Consider the following 20,505-nt stretch of genomic DNA (forward strand, 5'->3'; position numbering starts at 1 on the left):
CCCGTGACCGCTCCGCGCCGCCGATCCGACCATCGGACCTCGCCGGAGCGCCCGGGCGATGGGCAACGGGGGCAGCGTGCCCAAGCCCTTCGGCCCCGACGCCGCCATGGTGTTGAAGAAGGAGGTGCTCAAGGATCCGGCGCGCGTGCCGGAGACGGAGCAGGCCGTCTTCGCCGCGGGCTGCTTCTGGGGCGTCCAGCTCGCGTTCCAGCGCGTGCCCGGCGTCGTGAGGACCACCGTCGGCTACACGATGGGCCGCTTCAGCAACCCGACCTACGAGGAGGTCTGCTCCGGCGTCACGGGCCACACGGAGGCCGTGCACGTCGTCTTCAGGAAGGCCGAGATCTCCTACGAGGAGCTGCTGACCGTGCTCTGGGATCGTGCGTCGCCTCGTCCCGAGCCGACGGACCTACTAGTATAACCGCCGCGCCCGCGCAGGCATGGACCCGACGGCCAAGGACCACCAGGGCAACGACTACGGTACGCAGTACCGCTCCGGCATCTACTTCCTCACGAACGAGCAGAAGGCCATCGCCCTCAAGTCCAAGGCCAAGATCCAGGAGAAGTACTCCGCGGAGATCGCGACGGAGGTCCTCCCCGCGCAGCACTTCTGGCCCGCGGAGGACTACCACCAGCACTACCTCGCCAAGCTCGGCCAGAGCCACGAGAAGGGCGTCTGCACGGCCATCCGCTGCTACGGCTGAGGTAGCTCTTCGTAAACTGAAGGCACGTTGCTCTCTCGGGGCTGCAATGATGATGGCGATCCGTGTTCTGGCATGCATGCTCGTCACGGCCGTTGCAGCGGCGACGTCGCCGATCGGGCTCGACGTCGACTTTCCCGCGTTCCTGGCGCGGAGCGATCCGACGTGGCGCTGGGGCAGCTCGGCGGCGAACAGGACGCGGCGCCCCGAGGAGTGGGTCGAGAGTTTGTTCGGCGGCAACGGCGACCTGGGCTTCATGCTCTGGAGCCCGGAGCCGGCCCTCCTCCGGCTCGAGGTCTCGAAGAAGTCGCTCTGGGACGACCGCACGCCGGACCTCGTGACGCCGCCGTCCGTGCTCGCGCGGAACAAGACGTACTACACGAACGACTTTGTCCACGACCAGCCGCGGCTGCCGAGCGGCCACTTCGAGCTCACCTGGGGCTCGAAGGACGAGGCGCCGATCCTCGCCGTCGGGCGCGTGGACCTGCACGCCGCGCGCGCGGCGCTGGACGTGACGACGACGGCCTCCGGCGGCGGCTTCGGCGTCGGCATCTGGGCGTCCGCGGCCTACGACGTCGCGGACGTCGTCGTCGTCGAGACCTGGGGCGTCGGGGACGGCGACGCGCCCGACATGGTCTGGGTGCCCGCGGACCTGACCCGGGAGCGCTGCTCGCGCTGCCTCGGCGATCCGCCGTTCGAGCGGGCGAACGCGTCGTCGCTCCCCGGCGGCGGCGACCTCGACGTCGTCGTCCAGCCGCACCTGCCGGCCAAGGGGACCGCCCACGCGACGGCCATCGCGCGCGTCCAGGCCGAAAACGGGACGACGGTCCGCGTCGTCGCGCTGTCGAGCGTCCGCGCGTCGCGCGCGGCCGCGGCCGCGGCCGCGGCCGCGGAGGCGACCAAGGCGGTGGCGGCGGGCCCGACGGGCGCGCTGCGGGCGGCGCACGAGGCGTGGTGGGCGGCGTGGTGGCCCGCGGGCGGGTGGGTGACCCTGGACCACTCGCGGCTCGAGGCGTTCTGGTACGTCCAGCTCTTCAAGTTCGCGAGCGGCGCGCGCGAGGGCCGGGGCGTCCACGACCTCCTCGGCCCCTGGTACGTGGAGGGCACGCCGTGGCCCGACGTCCACTGGGATCTGAACATCCAGCAGACCTACTACTTCCCGATCGAGGCGAACCGGCCCGGCCTGAGCCGGACGCTCCCGGACTACGTCGAGCGGCTCTCGAACGCGGGGAACCTCGCCTCGAACGCGCCGCCCGCGTGGCGCCACGACAGCGCGGCGGCGCCCAACGGCGCGAGCTCGCTGTCGGGCAACGAGACCTGCAATTGGGATCCCGTCGTGTCGCCGGACGGCGCGTGCTCGACGCAGCCGCCGACGGCGGTCGGCAACCTGCTCTGGACGCTCGAGCTCGTGGATCGGCACGCGAGCGCCTACGGCAACGAGACGTTGGCGACGGAGGTGCTTTGCCCCCTCCTCGACCGCGCGCTCCAATTCTACGCGCACTTCCAAGTCGACGACGGGGCGACGATCCACCTCCCGCCGACGTTCTCGCCCGAGTACCCCGGCGCCGTTGGCGCGGACGCGAACTACGACGTCGCGCTCTACCGCTGGGGCCTCGCGACGGCCCTGGAACGCGGCTGCGGCGGTCCCCGCGCGGCGGCCTGGCGCGAGACGCTCGAGCGCCTCACGTGGTTCCCCATCGACGACGCGACGGACACGCTCGAGATCTACGCGGGCGTGCCCTACGGGACGCCGCACCGCCACTACTCGCACCTCATGTCCATCTGGCCCCTCGGGCTCCTCGACCTGAACAACGCGTCGCAGCTCGCGACGGCGCGGAGCTCCGTGGACCTGTGGCTCGCGACGCCCGAGGAGGACTCCATGTTCTATCGGCCCGCCGCGTCGGCCATGAACGTGCTCATGGGCCAGAACGCCGCGGCCTTCGACAACGTGACCTACCTCCTCGACCGCCGCGTCGAGGGCTCGACGTGGTACCGCGAGGGCGCCGCGGGCTCCTGCACGGAGACGCCCTACGCGGCCGCGTGGGCCGTGGGCAACTGGTTCCTGGACGCGCGCGACGGCGTCGTCGCCGTCTTCCCCGGGATCGACGACGTCGTCCGCCTCGACGCCGGCGACTACGCCGCCGCGCCCGCGCGCGCCGCGACGGCCCAATTCTACCGCCTCGCGACGCGGACGGGCGCCGTCGTATCCGGCAAGCGCGAGCTGGTCTCGAGCAACGCGACGCACTTCGTCACCCGGACGGCGCTCGTCGCCGTCGAGGCGCCGGCCTGGAAATCCTCGGGCGCCTTCCGCGTCCGGATGAGCCTGGCGCGCCCTTTGGCGATCAGGGGCGCCGCGACCTTCGAGGAGATCGGCGGGGAAATTGTGGAGATCGCGGGCCTCGCGCCGTCCGAAACCGCCGCCCTCTACTCGGCGCGGGCGCCGCCGGCGACCTTCGCGTTCTCGCCCCTCGCCGGCTGCCCCGCGGAGTTCAACCACTGGGGGATGGTGCCGCAATCCGGCGGTGGGCCGTGTCCCCTGCCCGTTAACTAGGGGCGGCCTCAGTCCGCGGGGCAAATCTGCTGAGCGACCCTGGAGGGTGCACGTCAAGGACACCTCTCTCTCTCCACCGCTTGAGCTCTCCGATCGGCCGAACAACACGATCACAACACGATCAGAAGGCGGCGTGTGGAGCGCCTTGACGCCCCAGCCCACCACGCCCTGACACTAGCACGCCAACAGCCTACCACCATGCTCGACCCGAAGCGCCAGCTGAGCGTCATGTTCGGCGCGCCTGTAACCTGCGTGTCGCCCATCCAGCGCCCGCGCATCGAGTCGTTCGACAAGACCGAGCCGAAGCGCCCGCGCGTCCAGTCCTTCGACACCGACGGCCGCCGCGAGGGCCTCGAGCTCCACGAGGGCCTCTACGACGGCCTGCCGCCGCCGAAGAACCGCAAGGTGCCCGTCGTGACGCCGAAGGTCCCCGTCATGGCCGCGATGCCCGAGGTCAAGCGGCCGCCCATGCTACGCCTCGACGACGACGAGCCCGTATCGCGACCGACGCTCGCCGTGCCGCCGCCCCCGCCGCCGCCGCGCTGCGGCGAGTGCGGCGACGACATCGACGCCATGACGGATTTGGCCATGACGCGCTGCCGCGGCAGCGTCGGGTGTGCGAATTTCATCTGCGACGGCTGCCACGAGCAATCCCGCAAGGGCCAGCTCAGAAAGCTCGCTCCCGCTCTTCGCGACTCCTGCGCATCGCCGCGCGGCCAGGCCTCGTTCCGCGCGCTCCTCCAGGAGTCCTGGTCCGGCGGCCGCGTCTGCGAGGCGTGCCTCGACAAGCTCGAGAAGCGCCTCGACGAGGACGCCGACGACGAGTAGGCTCGCGCGCTCCTTAAGTACCCCTTTCGCCCTTACGAACGACCTTACTTGCCTGCAGAGGAGCGTCGCGGCCGCGCGGGAGACGTTGGCGCTGTCGAGCGCGAGCGCGCCGGCCTTGATCTTGTCGTGGAGCTCGCAGATGGACGCTTCGACGGTGCCGTTGACGACGAACTTCTTGATGAGGACGTCGCTGGACTGGCCGAGGCGGTGGATGCGCCCCGCGGCCTGGACCTCGTCGGCGGGGTCGACGCAGGGCCCGAGGAGGTAGACGACGTCCGCGGCCGTGAGCGTGATGCCGACGGAGCCCGCGCGCATGGTGATGACGAAGATGCGGTCCGGTGGGCCCTCGTCGGCCTGGAACTCGCGGATGGACCGGTGGCGCACGTTTGCGTCCGTGCCGCCCGAGAACTCGAAGACGCGGAAGCTCGGGAACGTCTGGCGGAGGTCGCGGACGAGCTCCGCGTGGACGTCCTTGTACTCCGTGAAGATGACGGCGCGGCAGCCGCGCGCGCGGCCGCGGCGCGCCTCGAGGTCGGCGAGGAGCGCCGCGCGCTTCGCCTTGGACCGCTGGCACGCGTGGCGCGACTTCGCCAGCGTCATCTCGACGGTGAACTTCGTCGCGCCGCCGCCCCTGATGCGGTTGCGCCGGTGGGCGCCGAGGGCGTAGTCCTCCCTGTAGGCCGCCCGCTCCCGGTCCGAGAAGTCGAGCGCCACCGTCGCCGCGAGCTCGTCGGGCAGCGCGAGCGCGACGGCGCCGCCGAGGCGCATGGCCTTCGTGTGGCGGATCATGCGGAGCTTCAGCGCGGCGACGAGCCCGTCGAAGGCGTCCTGCTTCTTCCTCGCGAGCACGCAGTCCGCGCCGGGCGTCTCGAACGCGCGCCGGTAGGCCTGCATCTGCCCCGAGATCTGGCCGTGGACGCCGAGGAACGACGCGCTCCGCGAGAGGTGGTCGACGGCCGTCGTCATCGGCGTGCCCGTCACTGCCCACTTGCGGTCGGCCTTGAGCTGGCGGAAGTCCGCGGACTGGAACGTGAGGTGGATCTCGTCGACGACGATGCGGTGGAATCGCAGGGAGTCGACGAGCAGGTCGCCGAAGACGTTCGGCACCTTGAACTTCGTCGTGAACGTCGACACGAGCACGTCGACGTCGCGCCAGTCCGCGAGCTTCTTCGGCGAGAGCTTGTCGGAGCCGTAGAACCGCGCGACGACGAGGCCCGGCGCGAACTTCTTGATCTCGTCCTCCCACTGGCCGACGAGGCTGACGTTCGTCAGCACGAGGGTCGTCTTGAGGCGGAGCGTCGTCGCGACGCGGGGCGGCGGTAACCAGCGGCCGTAGGCCGGGTTCGGGATGCGGTTCCGCCAGGAGCCGAGGAACTCCGCGGGCCGCCGCTTCCAGGTGAGCGCCGTGCGCACGGCCGCCCACTCGGCGTCGCCCGGCCGCGCGCCGGCCGCGGGGCACGCGAGCGCGAGCGCGACGACGACGGCCGTCTTGCCCATGCCGACCTCGTCGCAGAGCCAGCCGCCGCGCTCGCCGCCGGCGCCCGGCGGCGGCGGGCTCGCGCCCGTCTGCCGCTCCGCGTTGACGCAGAACGCGAGGCTCTGGCGCTGGTAGGGCCGGAGCTTGAACGCGGCGCTGAAGCCCGCGGGCTCGGCGAGCTCCTCGGGGTAGACCTGCTGCACGGCCGCGAGCACGGCCGCGAGGCCGCCCGCCGGCGCGAGCGCGACGGCGACGGCCGCGCTCGTCGTCGCGCGCGCCGCGAGCGCCGACGCCTCCTCCTCGGAGCAGGCCGCGCCGCGCGCGTGGTCCGCGCGCGCGTCGCGCCAGCGCTGCGAGCCGTGCGTCGCCGCGCAGTGCGAGCTCCAGGACGCGCACGCGCTCGCGGGGCCGTCGCAGACGTAGCAGTAGCAGTTCGGGCAGAACTTGGACGCGTCCAACGCCTGGGGGAACGCCGTGCAGTGCTCGCCTACCAAGCATGTCGGTAACGATTTTTCGTCGTTTTTCCCGGTCAAATCTCTCGAAAATCGTCACCGCCACAGGACGCTGGTGCTCGCGGCTGTGCGGGAAGTCCGACAGCGCGCCCGAATGGGACGTGATGACGATGTCCTCGTCGTCGCCGAGCGCGGCTGCGGGCGGCGCCGCGCGCGCGGGCGGCGCCGCCACCGCGAAGCAGTCCTCGTCGTCGTCGTCGTCGTCGCGCACGCGCGGCGCGAGCGGCGCGCCCTCGACCTTGGCGCCCTCGACCTTGGCGCCCTCGACCTTGGCGCGTTTCGCCGGCGGCGGCGCCTCGTCGTCCGACGACGAGCACAGGTCAATCGCACCCTCCGTGCTCTTGGAGACGCGCGGCACGCTGGCCCCGGCATCGTCGTCACTGAGGCACAAGTCGATGACCATCGTTTTTGCTTTGAAAGCGCACACACACATCATTTAGACATTGTCATCAACCGTCCAAACCTGCCGAGCTCGCGACGCCAGGAGCAAGAGGAGAACCAGAAGCACCCCGCGCGCCGCCAGCCCGCCGCCATGGTCCGCACGGCGACCCGCGAGTACGACGCGGACGTCGTCTCCTACCTCAACGCCGCCGTGAGCGCCTTCCACTGCGTCGCCGAGGTGCGCCGGCGCCTCCTCGACGCCGGGTTCGAGGAGCTCGACGAGCGCCGGCCCTGGGCCGGGGCCGTCAAGCCCGGCGGGTCCTACTTCGTGACGCGCAACGGGTCGAGCCTCCTCGCCTTCGCCGTCGGCGGCGCCTTCGACGAGGCGACGTCCGGCGCGATCGTCGTCGGCGCGCACACCGACAGCCCGTGCCCGAAGCTCAAGCCCTGCTCGAAGCTGGAGAAGGCGGGCGCGAAGATGATGGGCGTCGTCGGCTACGGCGGGGGCATCTGGCACAGCTGGTTCGACCGCGACCTGACCCTCGTGGGCCGCGCGCTCTACGCCAAGGGCGGCCGGCCGACGCACGCGTTGGTCGACCTCGGCAAGCCCATCTGCCGCATCCCGACGCTCGCCATCCACCTGAGCGTCGGCGACGAGCGGTCGACGTTCAAGCCGAACCTGCAGAGCCACCTGCCGCCCATGCTCGCGTCCGGCATCCGCGACGCGCTCGCGGCGGCCGGCGGCCCCGACGACCCGCCGGATCCGCCTTCCACCGGCGGCGCGCTGGAGCGCCACGACGCCGCCGTCGTCGGCCTGGCGGCGGCCTACCTCGGCTGCGCGCCGGGCGACGTCCTCGAGCTCGAGCTCCAGCTCGGGGACACGCAGCCCGCGCAGCTCATCGGCATCCACGAGGAGTTCGTCTCCTCGGGCCGCCTCGACAACCAGGCGTCGTGCTACTGCGGCACGCAGGCGTTGATCGAGGCCGCGGGGTCGCTGGCCGCGGACGCGTCGCTGCGCATGCTCACCATGTTCGACCACGAGGAGGTCGGCTCCCTCTCAGCGCAGGGCGCGAACCTGTGTGGAAACCGACCACTGGTTTGGGTGGTCCTGACCAAACTTGAGAATTCTCTAGCTCGGTCAAATCGACGTCGATTCGGCTGATTTTTGGACGAATCGATTGCTCTCGTCGAGTTCTCGAAGCACAGCGAAGTAGTCTGGTCCAAACCGTTCGATTACGCGCACATTGAAGTCGGGTCGAAGATTTGATTTCCACACAGGCGCGAACTCGCCCGCGTTCAAGGACGTGCTCAGCCGCGCCTACGCGGCGCTCGAGGGCCGCGACGAGCACGCCTTCGTCGCCCGGTCCCTCCAGATCTCGAGCGACATGGCCCACGGCGTCCACCCCAACTACGCGGAGCGCCACGACCCGAAGCACGGGCCCAAGCTCCAGGGCGGCCTCGTCATCAAGCACAACGCGAACCAGCGCTACGCGACGAACGCCGTCGGCGCCGTCATGGTCCGCGAGTTCGCCGCCCGGGCCGACGTGCCGACGCAGGACTTCGCCGTCAAGGCGGACAGCGGCTGCGGCACGACGATCGGGCCCATCACCGCGGCGCTCACGGGCATGCGCACGGTCGACGTGGGCCCGCCCCAGCTGAGCATGCACTCCTGCCGCGAGATGATGGGCTCCGACGACGTCTTCTACACGATCAAGCTCTGCAAGGCCGCCTACGAGCACTTCGCGGACGTCACGAAGGCCGTCGACGTCGACGGGCCCGACCCGTTCTGGGCCGACCCGGGCAAGGGCTGGGCGTCGGCGAAGCTCCAGTGCTAGGACCTAACGCTATCATTAGGCCGCGACCTTGGGCTCCTCCTCCGCCTCGTCGCCGACGTCGACGACGGCGGCCTCGCCGTCGTTCATGCCGAGCTGCTCGAGCATGGACGACTGCTCCTCGGCGACGAGCGTGTCCGTCGAGCCCGACATGATGCCCAGAGCGCTGCGCCGGCTCTCCTCGATGAGCATGTCGACGTCGCTCTGGTCGTAGTTGAGCGCGCGGAGCACCGCGCCGCCGAACGGCAGCGTGAGGAACCGCGAGTCCTCGGGCAGCGCGGGCACCATGGCCACCACCCCCAGCATCTTGCTCAGGCGCCGCTGGTGGTCCCGGTTCTCGGCGCGCGCGATGATCTCCAAATCCGGGTAGAGGCGCCGCAGCGCGACGACGACGCGGTTCGTCGCGCGGCGGTCCTGCGTAGCGACGACGACGATCTTCGCCGCGCCGACCTTGAAGTACTCGAGCACCTCCTGGCGCCCTAGATCGCCGAAGAACACGGGCAAACCCCGCGCCCGCGCGTCCGTCGCCTTCTGGGGGTCCAGGTCGAAGACGACGTAGCGCTGGAGCTTCGCGTCCAAAAGCTCGCAGACGACGCGGCCGACGCGGCCGTAGCCGCAGACGACGACGAGGTCGTCGCCCTGCTTCGACGCGAGCACCGCGGCCTCGTCGTCGCGCTCGCGCCGCGTGCGCCGCGCGAGCTTGGCCGCCCAGTTGTTCACGGGCTCCTGGAGCCGCTCGCCCGCGGACGCGAGCACGGGCGTCAAAGCCATCGACAGCGCCGTCGTCGTCCGCAGGAACTCGGCCGTCGCCGCGTCCAGCACGAGGAACTTCGTCGCGAGCCCAAAGGCCACGAAGCCGAACTCGCCGCCCGGGCCCAGGAGCAGGCCCGCGCGGAGCGCCGCGGACGCCGGCACGCGGAACGCGAGGCCGAGGCTTGCGAGGACAACGGCCTTCGTCGCGACGAGGCCGCCCGTCGCCGCGGCGACGGCGAGGGGCTTCTCGACGATGAGCCGCGGGTCGATGGAGAACCCCACCGTGACGAAGAAGAGGCCCAGGAGCATGCCCCGGAAGGGCGCGACGTCCGCCTCGACCTGGTACCGGTACCGCGTCTCGCTGAGCGACACGCCCGCGAGGAACGCGCCGAGCGTCGCCGACAGGCCCACGGCCTCCGTCGTCGCCGACATGGCGAGGACCGTGAGCAGGACGACGGCGAGGAACGCCTCCTGGCTCCGCGACTGCGCCGCGAAGTAGAACAACGAGTCGATCGCGCGCTTGCCGATGAGCTCGACGGCCGCGAGGGACACGAGGCCCTTGACGGCGGCGCCCAGCACGGCGCCGGCGACGGCGCCGCCCCCGATGCCCGCGCCGCCCGAGGCGAGGAGCGGGATGACGACGAGCAGCGGCACGACCGCGAGGTCCTGGAGCAGTAAGACGCCGAGCGCCGCGCGGCCGTGCGCCGTCGCCAAATCGTCCTTGTCGCGCAGCAGCTGGAGCGCGAAGGCGCTCGACGACAGCGCCAGCGACGCGCCGACGACGAGCTGGGCGCCGAGGTCCAGCGGCGCGCCCGCGCCCGTCCGGAGGCACCAGCCCGCGAGCGACGCGAGCGCGGCCGTCGTCGCGGCCATCTGGCCCACGCCGATCCCCAGGATCTCGCGCTTCAGGGCGCTCAGCCGCTCCAGGCTCAGCTCTAAACCCATCTCGAAGAGGAAGAAGACGACCCCCAGCTCCGCGAGCGCCTCCGTCGTCCTTAAGTCGCTGATGACGCCGAGGCCGTGCGGGCCGAGCGCGACGCCCGTCGCGAGGAACCCGAGGATCGGCGACGCGCCCGCGCTCTTCAGCGTCGGGATCGCCAGCGCGAAGGTCGTCAGGAGCAGGAGCGCGTCCCGCCGCGCGCCCGCGCGGAGGAGCGAGCCCACGGCCTCGGCGAGGAAGCTCTCGCCGTAGAACGCGCCGATCGCCGCGCGCGCGCCCCAGAGCAGCGACAGGCCGACGCCCGCGCCCGCCGCCACGGCGCGCCAGCCGACGCGCTTGCGCCAGCGCCCGAACTTGGCCAGCGCCGTCGTCGCGCGCGGCGGCGCCGCGTCGTCGTCGCTCGCCGTCGCCGCGGTCATGGAGAGGACGGCGACGCTCCGCGGCCGCGCGACGGCGATGCTGCGCGGCCGCGCGACGGCGCGGGGCGCCGGCGCGACGAAAGACGCGGCATACCGCCAGGAGAGGACCACCGCGACCGCGCACAAGCGCGAACGCACCATGTTCAGTGGTCTGGTCTGGTTCAACTCTCGAGCGTGAGGACGGCCGTCGGCTCTGATTCGGTCGCCGATCACCAGTGGCACCACTGATCACCTCCACAAGACGAGAGGTCTCGCGCCGCGCGATCACCACTGATCACCTCCACAAGACGAGCGGTCTCGCGCGCGCGCGCCGAGCGAGGAGTCGTGCGTACGTGAGAGGCGGGGCAACGCTTCGAGTGTGGTGCCCCCGGGGCGCGATGCTTCCCCTCGTCGCCGCCCTCGCCCTCGCCGCCGCGACGGCCCAACCGGAGAAGCCGCACATCCTCCTCATCACGACGGACCAGCAGCGCGTCGACTCCGTCGGCGCCTACGGCCTCGCCGGCGCGACGAATCTGAGCCCGCGCCTCGACGCGCTCCGCGCGGAGGGCGTGCTCTGGACGCGGGCCTACGCGGCCGCGCCGTCGTGCTCGCCGTGCCGGACGTCGCTCCTCACGGGCGTGCACGTGCCCGTGCACGGCGTCATCGAGAACGGCTGGGCGAGGTACCGGCCGGGCCTCCTCGTCTACCCGGACCTGCTGAAGAAGGCGGGCTACGACTGCTCCGTCTACGGCAAGACGCACTTCAAGCCCGAGCCGCCGTCGCTCGACGTCGTCGTCCCCGTCAACGCGAAGACGAAGGCGAAGGGGCGCTGCAACGCGCTCGACATGCGCCGCGGCGGCGGCGGCGAGTGCCGCATCGAGGAGAAGGACTTCCTCGAGACCGTCCTCGTCGACGCCTTCGTGAAAAAGCTGAAGACCGCGCGCCGCGACGGGCCGTGGTTCGCGCACGTGAGCCTCCTCGCGCCGCACCCCGTGAGCCTGCCCCCGAAGGGCTGGGGGAACAGGTTCAAAATTGCGGACCTGCCGGCCGTGGACCACCGGCCGGGCGACTTCGCGAAGCTCCCGGAGGAGACGAAGCTCCTGCTGCACAACACGTCGACGCGGACCTACAAGCACCCCTACGTCAGGGCGACGGACGGCTCGCTGATCCGGCGGGTCGTCGACGCGGAGCGCGTCGCCTACTACTCGCTCTGCGCCTACGTCGACGCGCAGGTCGGCCGCGCGGTCGCCGCCGTCGACGCCGCGGGCCTCCGGGACCGGACCCTCGTGCTCTTCACGTCGGACCACGGCTCGCAGCTCTTCGACCACGGCGTCCAGAATTCGAAGCACACGTTCCTCGAGGCGTCCTGGCGCGTGCCGCTCCTGGCCCGGTGGCCCGGCGTCCTCCCGGCCGGCGGCGAGGCGACGTTCGCGTCGACGGTCGACCTCACGGCGACGATCCTCGCGGCGGCCGGCGCGGGCGTGCCGCGGTCCATGGCCGGCTACGACCTCGTCGCGCCCTTCCGCGGCGCGGGCGCGGCGCGGACGCGCGCGGCGGCCGTCGCGGGCGCGCTCTACCGGGGCTTCGCGGTGGTCACGGCGCGCTACAAGCTCGTGTATTTTCCCGAGCGCGACGAGGGCCGCTTCTACGACCTCGAAAACGACCCGACCGAGCGGAACGACCTCTGGCGCGACGCGGCGCACGCGGCGCGCCGCGCCGCGCTCCACGTCGCGCTCCTGCGCTGGCGCGTGCGCCAGGACGACCTCGCGTACGAGGCGTCCATCCTCGCGGACACGCCCGGCGGCTCGTCGAAGGCCGCCGTCGACGGCGTCCGGGGCCTCGACGCGAACCGCGGCGAGCGAGACCTCCAGACCGCGGCCGCGGCCGTCGACGCCATGGACGCGTAAGGTTATTGAAGTTCAAAAAGCCCTCTTGCGAGCTCAGGAGCAAGGGGATATAAATCTAGACCAAGGGCGCGCGCGCGTCTTTGAGGTGCACGGGGCCCACCGTTTCGACGACGAGGTCTGGGAGGTCCACGTCGGCGATCGCCTCCTTGAACCCGTCGAAGGCGGCCATCTCGAAGGCGACAAAGGCCCTGGTAATAGTCAGCTTCTCCTCCCGCGAGAGCTGGTCCGTGACGGAGTGCATCTGGTTCCAGAGCGTCTGCTGCTCGTCGATGATCGTCAACCGTTGCTCGAAGAACGCCTTCGACGCCGCCATGCCGCCGCCCGCAGATTTCGAGGAGGTCATTGCCAAGGCGTCGATGAGGTCCTCGAAGAAGCGGTCCCCGAAGTCCGCCGCGCCCTGGACCGGCTCGTCATCTTTCAGCAGTCGATCGACGACGTCGGCCGCCGCCGTCACGTCCTTGAGCATCGACTTCGCGTCGGCGAGGGCGGCTGCTGTGAGGTCCCGCAGGCAGCCGATGCGCGCGGCGATGCGCTGCTTGAGGTCCTCGCGCGACGCCTACGATGCAGTCGATGAGATCATGGCCCCGCGACGACGCGGCGCCGGGAAAACACGTCGAGCGTGAGCGCGACGGCGGCCGGGTTCTTCGCCTTCTTCCACGAGGTGAGCTGCCTCGAGACCTGCGTGCGCACGAGCTCGATCTCCGTGATGAACTTGTCGAGCTTCTCGTCGACGCCCTCCCTCGGTAGGTTCGAGCTGCGCCAGCCCACGTAGTTCTCGTCGAAGAACTTCCAGAGGCGGCGCTTCTGGGACGCGTCGATCGGCCGCCTGTGGCCCGGCACGTCGGCGTCGGCCGCGGGCGGCGCGTCCGCTGTGGGGGGCCCCTCTACGCCGGGCGCGCCCTCCTGGCCCTCCATTGCGTCCGGGCAGCCCGCGGCACCTTCCCCCGCGATCTCATGGTTGCAGTACGAGGACCTCGCGCGGCAATATCTCGTTGAGCTGCCACCCCATACTATTTATTACCCCTTGTCAGGAGAGAGGCCGCCTAGATAATTTTAACACGCATGGCCATGGACACGGAGGCGTTCAAGGAACGCGCCGTGGTGCCGCCGCGCACGAACACGGCGGACATCGAGAATCTGCGCGCCGCCGCGCCCCCGGAAGACGACGGCCCGCTCGACGCCGCCGAGCTGTCCGCCGCCGTCGCCGCCGCCGCGGCGGACGACGGCGCGGACCTCCTCGTGGTCATCCTCGTCGGCTGCGTCGGGAGCGGCAAGAGCGCGACGGCGAACCGCCTGACGCGCGCGAGCCTCGAGAGCCGGCGGTCCGCGGCGTCGGTGACGCGGGCCTGCGGCGTCGCCGGCGGCCCCGGCGTGCTCTGCCTCGACACGCCGGGCTTCGGCGACCCGGCGCTGCCGACGAACGCCCTCGTCGCGACGATCCGCGGCGCCCTCGAGGACGTCGAGGGCGCCGCCCTCGCCGCGAACGGCCGCGCGCCCACATTCGCGACGCTCTACGTCTGCAGCGCCGCGTCGCGCGTCGGCGCGGCGGACGTCGCCGCCTGGGACGCGCTGCGCTTCGCGCTGGGCCGCGCCTGGCGCCTCAACGCGCTCTGCGTCTGGACCCACGCGGACCTGCTGGACCACGGCCTCGACGACTTCCTCGACGGCCTCGAGGACGGGCTCCGGGAAGAATTGGATTGTTTCGCGGGCGGCCCGGCGCTCCTCGACAATCTAGGGGCGGGCGCGCGCGAGGACGCGCTCGTCGCGGACTTGCTGGAGCGGGCGCGGCGCTTCGCGGGGCCGCGGCCCCGGCCGCGGGGCAAGCACGCGCGGCGGATCCGCCAGGAGACCGCGCGCGCGCGCGAGGCGCGGCGGCGCCGCGAGGCGGGCGAAATCCCGCTCCACGCGGCCGACGACGACGAGGGGCGGTGCGCGATCCTGTAAATGCGCATCGCAGCGTCGAGGAGCCGCCCCCGGGACAGACGAGGGCGCCAAGGGGAAGCGGCAACGGCAACCTACCGGTGGTCCCTTAGGTACTCCCGGAAGGACCCGGGCCAGCGCACGGCGTTCGGGTCGCCCGGCGTCGGCGGCCGCGAGTCCGGCGTCGGCGGCCGCAGGCCCACGACGAACACGTCCGCGGGCTCGCGGTCGTCCTCGGGGCACTTGCCCTGCGTCGACAGGTGCTCCGCGAGCGCGCGGCGCGTGCCGAAGCCCGCGCCGCAGGCGGCGCAGCACTGGCGCGGCGGCCGCACCTTGCGGAAGTCGGCCACGGCGGCGTCGCGCGCCGCGTCCGCGGCGTCCTTGCGGACCTTGAGCAGCGCCGCGGCGTCGACGGCCTCGCGCCAGCACTTGCGCCGCGACTTGCGGAAGGGGCCGCCGCACTTCGTGGGCTCGACGGGCCTCGCGAGGTCCGCGTCGCCGGCGACGTCCGCGAGCCACGCGACGGCCGTTTCAACGAGGACGACGTCGTCGCGCCGCGCGCGGCGGAACTTCGGCGGCGGCGCCGCCGCGTAGGCCGGCTGCCGGCCCCTGGGGTCCCGGAAGCGCTGGAGCGCCGCGGCGGCCATGAACAAGCGGCTCCGCTCGACGCGCTTCTCCCACGCGAAGAGGTGGACCGCGAACGCCGCGTCCGCGTGAATTTTGGGCCACCGCTTCGCGCAGCGCTTCACGTGCTTGGCGCGCGTCTTCTCCCGCCGCGCGTCGCGCTTCGCGCGCCGCTTCGCGAGCCTCGCTTCGTATTTCTCCTTCTTCCTGAGCCGCCTCTTGCGGCGCTCGTCCTCGCGCGTGACGCGCCGGTCGTCCTTGCGCCGGCTCTTCGCCTGCTCCTTGATGCGCGTCAGGTCCTGCTCGCCGACCTTGCCGAGCTTGTGGATGAGCGCCTTCTCGGCCCTGCGCTCCTCGGGCGTCATGCGCTTCCACGCGGCCCTCTTGGCCCGCGTCGCCGCGCGGTCCGCGCGGCGGCGGTCGCGCTCGAGGGCCCGGAACGCCCCCAGGACGGCCGCCTCCTCGTTCGTGCGGCCCCACCACTTGCGCCGCGCCGACTCGAGCACCGCGGCCTCGCGCTCGGCCTCGGAGAGCTCCGCGGCCCGCGCGCGCTGCTCCGCGGCCTCGGCGTCGGCCTCGCGCTGCCAGACGGACGGCCGCGACCCGGAGAAGCCGGGCAGCACCGTGAAGCGCGACTTCCGCGGCTTCGGTTGCGCGGCCATGACGGGCGCGAGCGACATCATCGACGTGCGAGAGTCGTCGGGCGGCGCCGCGGCGGACGCCGGGGCCGCCGCGCCCGCGGACGCCGGGGGCGCGTCCGCGGTCGGGGCGCCCGCGTCCGCCGCGGCCGCGTCCGCCGCGGCCTCGGCGGCGCGCCGGGCGTCGACGTCGCGCTGGAGCTTCGCGAGCGCGCCCGTCGCCTCGAGCTCCGGCGCGGCCGGCGCGGGCTCCGCGGGCGCGTCGCCCCGCGCCGCGCCGTCGCGCTCCCAGGGCGGCGCCGGCGGCGCGTCGGCCTTCAGGGCGCGCAGGGCGCGGTCGAAGACGGCCGCCGCGGCGTCGCGGAGCGCGCGGCGCGCGGCGACGCGCGCGGCCGCGGTCTCGTCGCCGACCTTGGTCCGCCGCCGCGGCCGCTTCGCCGGCGGGCCCGCGAGGTGCGCGTCCAGGGTTTTCAGCGCCGCCCGCTCCTCGCGCCGCGCGTGGACCTCCTCGGCCGAGAAGCGCTGCCGCTCCCAGGCCTCCTCGTAGCGGTAGCGCGCCCAGAGCCGGTTCTTGCCGAGGACGACGCGCGCGAAGGCCTCGAGGAAGACGGCGTTGCGCCGCCGCCGCCACAGGATCTTGAGCATGAACGTCGACCGGCAGAACATCTGGATCGCGTGCGCCGCGGGGAAGTAGATGTACTGCGCGTAGCAGCGCCAGTTCTTCGCGATCTTCGACACGGCGACGTCGCGGCGGAGGTGGTAGCCCATGGTCGTCGCCTGGAGCCGCGCCTTCATGGCCCGGAACTGCTTCGCCCCGAGCTTCGCGCGCCACTTGGACCCGAGGAGCGTCTGCGCCTCGTCGAGCACGCGGTCGCGGCGCCGGCGCCGCCACCGCTTCCGGCGGCACGCGCGGAGGAACGCGACGACGTCCGCGCCCGCGGCCGCGCGCCGCGCGTCGCGCCGCTCGCGCGCGTGGCGCTTCGCGACCTTGCGCAGCCAGAAGAGGCGGAACGCCGCGGAGATCTTCCGGGCGACGTAGCGGCGCGACGCGATCTTCGCGCGCGCCCGGCGGAGCGACGCGACCCCGAAGCTCTGGATGTGGCACGCGGCGAGGTACTCGTCGCGGCGGTGGCCCTCGTAGGCCGCCCGCGCCGCCTCCCGCCGGTACCAGCGCGCGAGCTTCGCCGCGAGCGCGCCGCGGCGCGCGAGCCGCTTCCGGTACGCGCCCTGCAAAGCGAAGGCCGCCTCGTGGTCCCCCGGCCCGTGGTGCGGGTCGTCGCGCCGCCGGCTCGCCGCGCCCTTGCGCGCGCCGTAACCGGCGAGGTCCAGCGCCGCGCGCGCCTCCGCGGCCGTCGTCGCGTCCGCGCCCGCGTAGCGATCGTCCGACGCGCGCGGCCGGAGCCGCGGGTGCAGCGCGACGCCGTCGAGCTTGTGCGCCGCGTGGCGCGCGGCGCGGCGCGCGGCGGCGTCGAGGGCGGCGTCGTCCGCGAGCGCCGTCGCCGGCCCGGCGTCCCGCGCGGGCGCGGCGTCGTCGCGGCGGAAGCCCGGTAGCGCCGATTCGTCGCCCGTGAGCTCGAAGGCGCCCGCGCTCAGGCCAAAGTCCACGGACTCGGGCGCGAGCGCCGGCCGCGCGCGCCAGAACTCCGTGGCGAGGCGCGGGATGCGCCGCGAGTTCGCCGCGCGCGCGACGCGCGCGACGGCGGGCCCCGCGACGACGCCGCCGTCGCGCGCGAGCTCGGGCAGCGCCTGGGCAGCACAAGGGTGATTCAACGTCGCTTCAACGTGAGTGTTCCGGGCGCGCGCGTTCCGGAAAAAGCATCCACGCTCCGAGACCGTTCCGAGAGATGATCGCCCGTTCAAAAATCAGCTGAAACGAGTGGAAAACGGCCGAGATATGAGCCTTTGAAGTTGGGAATGTCGCTCTCTTGTGCTGCCCTGGGCAGCGCCTTGGCGCAGGAGTGGAGCGCCAGGGTCCGCGCGCGCTTGCGGGCCACGGCCGCGGCCGTCGCCTGCTTGGCGCCGGCGCCGACGCGCGCCGCGACGTCGCCCGGCGCGCGCCGCGTGAGCCGGCGCGCGCGCGGCTCCGACTCGTGCGCCATGGGCAGCGCGGGCAGCGAGCAGAGGCTCGACGCCGTCGACAGGCGCGCGGGCGTGCCCGCGCGGCTCGACACCGCGCTCTGGCGCGAGTCTCCGCGGCTCGCGCCGCGGCTCGCGCCGCGGCTCGCGGACCGGAGGCCGCCCAGGTCCCCGGCGGCGACGGACGCGCGGCGCCGCCGCGCGGGGTTGAGGCTCGCGGAGAAGAGGGCCGCGGCGGCCGACGACGGCTTCGCCTCGCCGTCGCCGCCCGGCTCCTCGTAGGACGCCATGCGCTCGCCGACGGTCGCGCGCGGCGAGTCGCCGCCCGCGACGAAGGCCGTCCAGTCGAGGCCGCCGCCGGCGGACGACGGCGACAGCGGCCCGCCGGGCTGGAGCACGGAGTCGATGAACTCCTCGTCGGGCACGTAGGCGCGCTCCGCGGCGATGTCCGCGCTCCACGTCGCGAGCAGCTTGCGCGTCCGCTCCACGGCCGCCGCCTCGGCGGCGCGCCGCTTCTCCGCCGCGCTCCGCTTCTTCGGCGGCGAGTGGCGCTTGCGCGGCGCCGGCGACGCGGCGTAGACCGCGAGCGCCTCGGGGGCCGCCTGGGGCCCGGCCGCCGCCATGGCGCACAGAAGGGCTGCTTCAAACGACCATAGCAGGACGGGCCACCCCCCGCATACCCAAGTAGCGCTGCCGGGCGTCAACATCGGCGTCTCCCCTTCAATAACAACAACTCCGATGTGGGGGTTGCAGCATTTCCACCGATGGTGTTACGCGATCCCCGGACCGCCGTCGTCGGGCGAGTCGAAGGGCCGCCGGTGGAGCTGGTCCCGGGGCGCGAAGCCGAGGAACACGTTGCGGTTGCGGTGCTTGATCGGCGGCGTCGATGCCTTGCCCGAGGGCCGCGCGGGCCGGCCGAGGAAGGACTGGACCGTGGACGACCGCTCGCCGAGGCTGAGGTCGTCGCCCTCCTCCGGCGGGGCGAAGGAGTCCGGCCCGTTGTCGATGGCGAGGGAGCCGCCGCCGGTGACGCGCGTGAGCAGCGACCTGGGCAGGACAAGAGTGCGAAATTCCCAACTTCAAAGGCTCCTCTCTCGGCCGGTTTCCACTCGTTTTGGCTGATTTTTTGACGAGCGATCATCTCTCGGAACGGTCTCGAAGCGTGGATGCTTTTTCCGGGACGCGCGCGCGCGGAACACTCACGTTGAAGCGACGTTGAATCACTCTTGTCCTGCCCTGGCAGCGACACCGTCGAGCCGCGGTTGCGGCCGATGACGCGCCGGTGGTAGCGGATGCAGCGGCTCATGACGTCCTGGAGCTTGCGCTCGCTCGCGATCTTCGCCTCGAGGACGCGCGTGCGCCGGAGCTGGTGCTCGTTCGCCGCCGCGATCAGCTTCATGCGGTGCTGCTGGTACCTGGCGCGCGCGACGATGGCGGCGGGTCTCTCGCCGGCGACACTCGAACCGGGGGGTGGGACGCCGGCGCGCGCCCGAGCTCCGTCTTCATGCGGCTGTGCTCGTTCTGGATCGTGTGGTACTGCGTGAAGACGTCGCGCTCGATCTTGGCCTGCAAATTCGTCGTCGCCGCGAGTCGCCGGCTCTCCATCTCGCCGGCCCAGCGGACGGCGTTGGCCTCCATGGTCGCCGTCGTCGACTGGACCTTCTTCGCGTGCTGCGCCTCGAAGGCGTCCTGGCGCGTCTGCACGTCGGCCATCTCGCGCAACAGGCGGTCGTGGTCGCGCTGGAACGCGCGGAGATCCTCGAGCTTCGCGCGGAGCGATTCGACCCGCGCCCGGCTCTCGGCGACGGCGTTCGCCTTGGCCGCCGTCCGCGCGGCCAACGCCGCGGCCAGCGCGTCCTGCTCGAGGCGCGCGTCCGCGTCGAGCGCCGCGGCGTCCTCGTTCATCGTCTTCGTCGTCTCGGACTCGCCCGCGATGACCGCCTCGCGGCTCGTGATGCCCTCGGTCATCTCTTTCTCGACCTTGCCGATCTTCTCCTTGAGCGCGATGTTCTTGATCGTGAGCTGCGCGATCTCGTGCTCGAGCTCCGCCTTGAGGTCCTCGCGCTGGGCCGCCGTCAGCGCCGCCTTCATGCCCTCCACCTCCTCGTCGGGCTCCTCGTAGGCGCCGTCCTCGGGGCTCGCCTTCTCCTCGCCCTCGCCGTCGACCTTCTTCGACGACATGGCGCCGGCGCCGGCCACCGGGCCGCGGGGCAGCCCCACCTCGATTCCTCGAGAGAGCGTTTCATTCAACGTCCGGGATAGATCAGCTTCAGCTTGCCCCCGAGTCGTGTTGTCACGGGCAGCCATTTTTCGATCTAATGGGCCGCCATTGAACGAGGGGGGCGCCATGGATGAGCGCTCGGGGTCCATGCGGCGCTCGGTCTCCCGCGCCAACGAGCACAAGAAGCACCGCCACCACCACACGAGCCAGCCCCGGCCCCACGCCGCCCTGGATGAGCGCTCGGGGTCCATGCGGCAACACGTCTCGAAGAAAAACCTGGTCGCCCTGGACATCGAGGGCGCGGCCCCTCGTCCGGCGGCCCCTCGTCCGACGTCGCCGCGGTGGTCCCCCCGCCTCTCGCGGTCTCAGAGCTTCTCGGAGGTCTTCCGGCGGCCGTCGCGCCTCATCATGGAGGAGTTCGAGTCCCTGGGCTTCACGGACCACATGCGCGACCAGATCCTCCCCAAGGACGGCAGCCCGCACCGGTCCCAGGGCCGCGCGGTCGCGGGCCACGCCATCGCCGTGCGCCTCGCTAGGACCTACGGCGTCTTCAACGAGCAGAGCCCGCACTTCACGGCGTTCGTGGACCGGATCCGCCGCGGCGAGATCGACATGGAGGAGCACGGGCGGAAGCACTCGCTCAAGGCGGGCAAGACCGACGCGTCCTTCTTCGCGGACAAGATCGGCCGCAACGTCATGCGGCGGCTCCGCCACGACCGGGGCATGCTGGCGTCGTACGCGAACCT

General features: G+C 72.4%; 7 protein-coding genes across 7 annotated transcripts; 3 read left to right on the top strand and 4 right to left on the bottom strand.

Moving 5' to 3' along the window:
* Positions 1 to 106: 106 nt before the first annotated feature.
* On the top strand, positions 107 to 704 carry AURANDRAFT_19681 (hypothetical protein; the record flags this gene model as incomplete). The annotated part of the gene is made up of 2 exons (XM_009034776.1): positions 107 to 380; positions 439 to 704. 2 exons carry the CDS (start codon positions 107 to 109, stop codon positions 702 to 704), a joined length of 540 nt encoding a protein of 179 aa, XP_009033024.1.
* A 3,019-nt stretch (positions 705 to 3,723) lies between these two features.
* AURANDRAFT_19641 (hypothetical protein) lies at positions 3,724 to 4,680 on the bottom strand (the record flags this gene model as incomplete). The annotated part of the gene is made up of 1 exon (XM_009035167.1): positions 3,724 to 4,680. One exon carries the CDS (start codon positions 4,678 to 4,680, stop codon positions 3,724 to 3,726), a length of 957 nt encoding a protein of 318 aa, XP_009033415.1.
* Positions 4,681 to 6,601: 1,921 nt separating this feature from the next.
* AURANDRAFT_20254 (hypothetical protein) lies at positions 6,602 to 8,285 on the top strand (the record flags this gene model as incomplete). Its single annotated transcript, XM_009034777.1, has 2 exons — positions 6,602 to 7,529; positions 7,729 to 8,285. 2 exons carry the CDS (start codon positions 6,602 to 6,604, stop codon positions 8,283 to 8,285), a joined length of 1,485 nt encoding a protein of 494 aa, XP_009033025.1.
* Positions 8,286 to 8,453: 168 nt separating this feature from the next.
* AURANDRAFT_3042 (hypothetical protein) lies at positions 8,454 to 9,524 on the bottom strand (the record flags this gene model as incomplete). The annotated part of the gene is made up of 1 exon (XM_009034577.1): positions 8,454 to 9,524. A coding segment is annotated over one exon (1,071 nt), but the record flags the coding sequence as incomplete, so codon positions are not given.
* A 438-nt stretch (positions 9,525 to 9,962) lies between these two features.
* On the bottom strand, positions 9,963 to 10,160 carry AURANDRAFT_9521 (hypothetical protein; the record flags this gene model as incomplete). The annotated part of the gene is made up of 1 exon (XM_009034658.1): positions 9,963 to 10,160. A coding segment is annotated over one exon (198 nt), but the record flags the coding sequence as incomplete, so codon positions are not given.
* A 611-nt stretch (positions 10,161 to 10,771) lies between these two features.
* AURANDRAFT_61173 (hypothetical protein) lies at positions 10,772 to 12,280 on the top strand (the record flags this gene model as incomplete). Its single annotated transcript, XM_009034778.1, has 1 exon — positions 10,772 to 12,280. One exon carries the CDS (start codon positions 10,772 to 10,774, stop codon positions 12,278 to 12,280), a length of 1,509 nt encoding a protein of 502 aa, XP_009033026.1.
* Positions 12,281 to 14,295: 2,015 nt separating this feature from the next.
* AURANDRAFT_70687 (hypothetical protein) lies at positions 14,296 to 20,246 on the bottom strand (the record flags this gene model as incomplete). Its single annotated transcript, XM_009035166.1, has 5 exons — positions 14,296 to 17,208; positions 17,337 to 18,175; positions 18,326 to 18,585; positions 18,753 to 18,953; positions 19,016 to 20,246. 5 exons carry the CDS (start codon positions 20,050 to 20,052, stop codon positions 14,296 to 14,298), a joined length of 5,250 nt encoding a protein of 1,749 aa, XP_009033414.1.
* Between the last annotated feature and the right edge of the window lie 259 nt (positions 20,247 to 20,505).

The sequence above is a fragment of the Aureococcus anophagefferens genome (genome assembly GCF_000186865.1).
Source record: "Aureococcus anophagefferens unplaced genomic scaffold AURANscaffold_2, whole genome shotgun sequence".
Classification (NCBI taxonomy): domain Eukaryota; class Pelagophyceae; order Pelagomonadales; family Pelagomonadaceae; genus Aureococcus; species Aureococcus anophagefferens.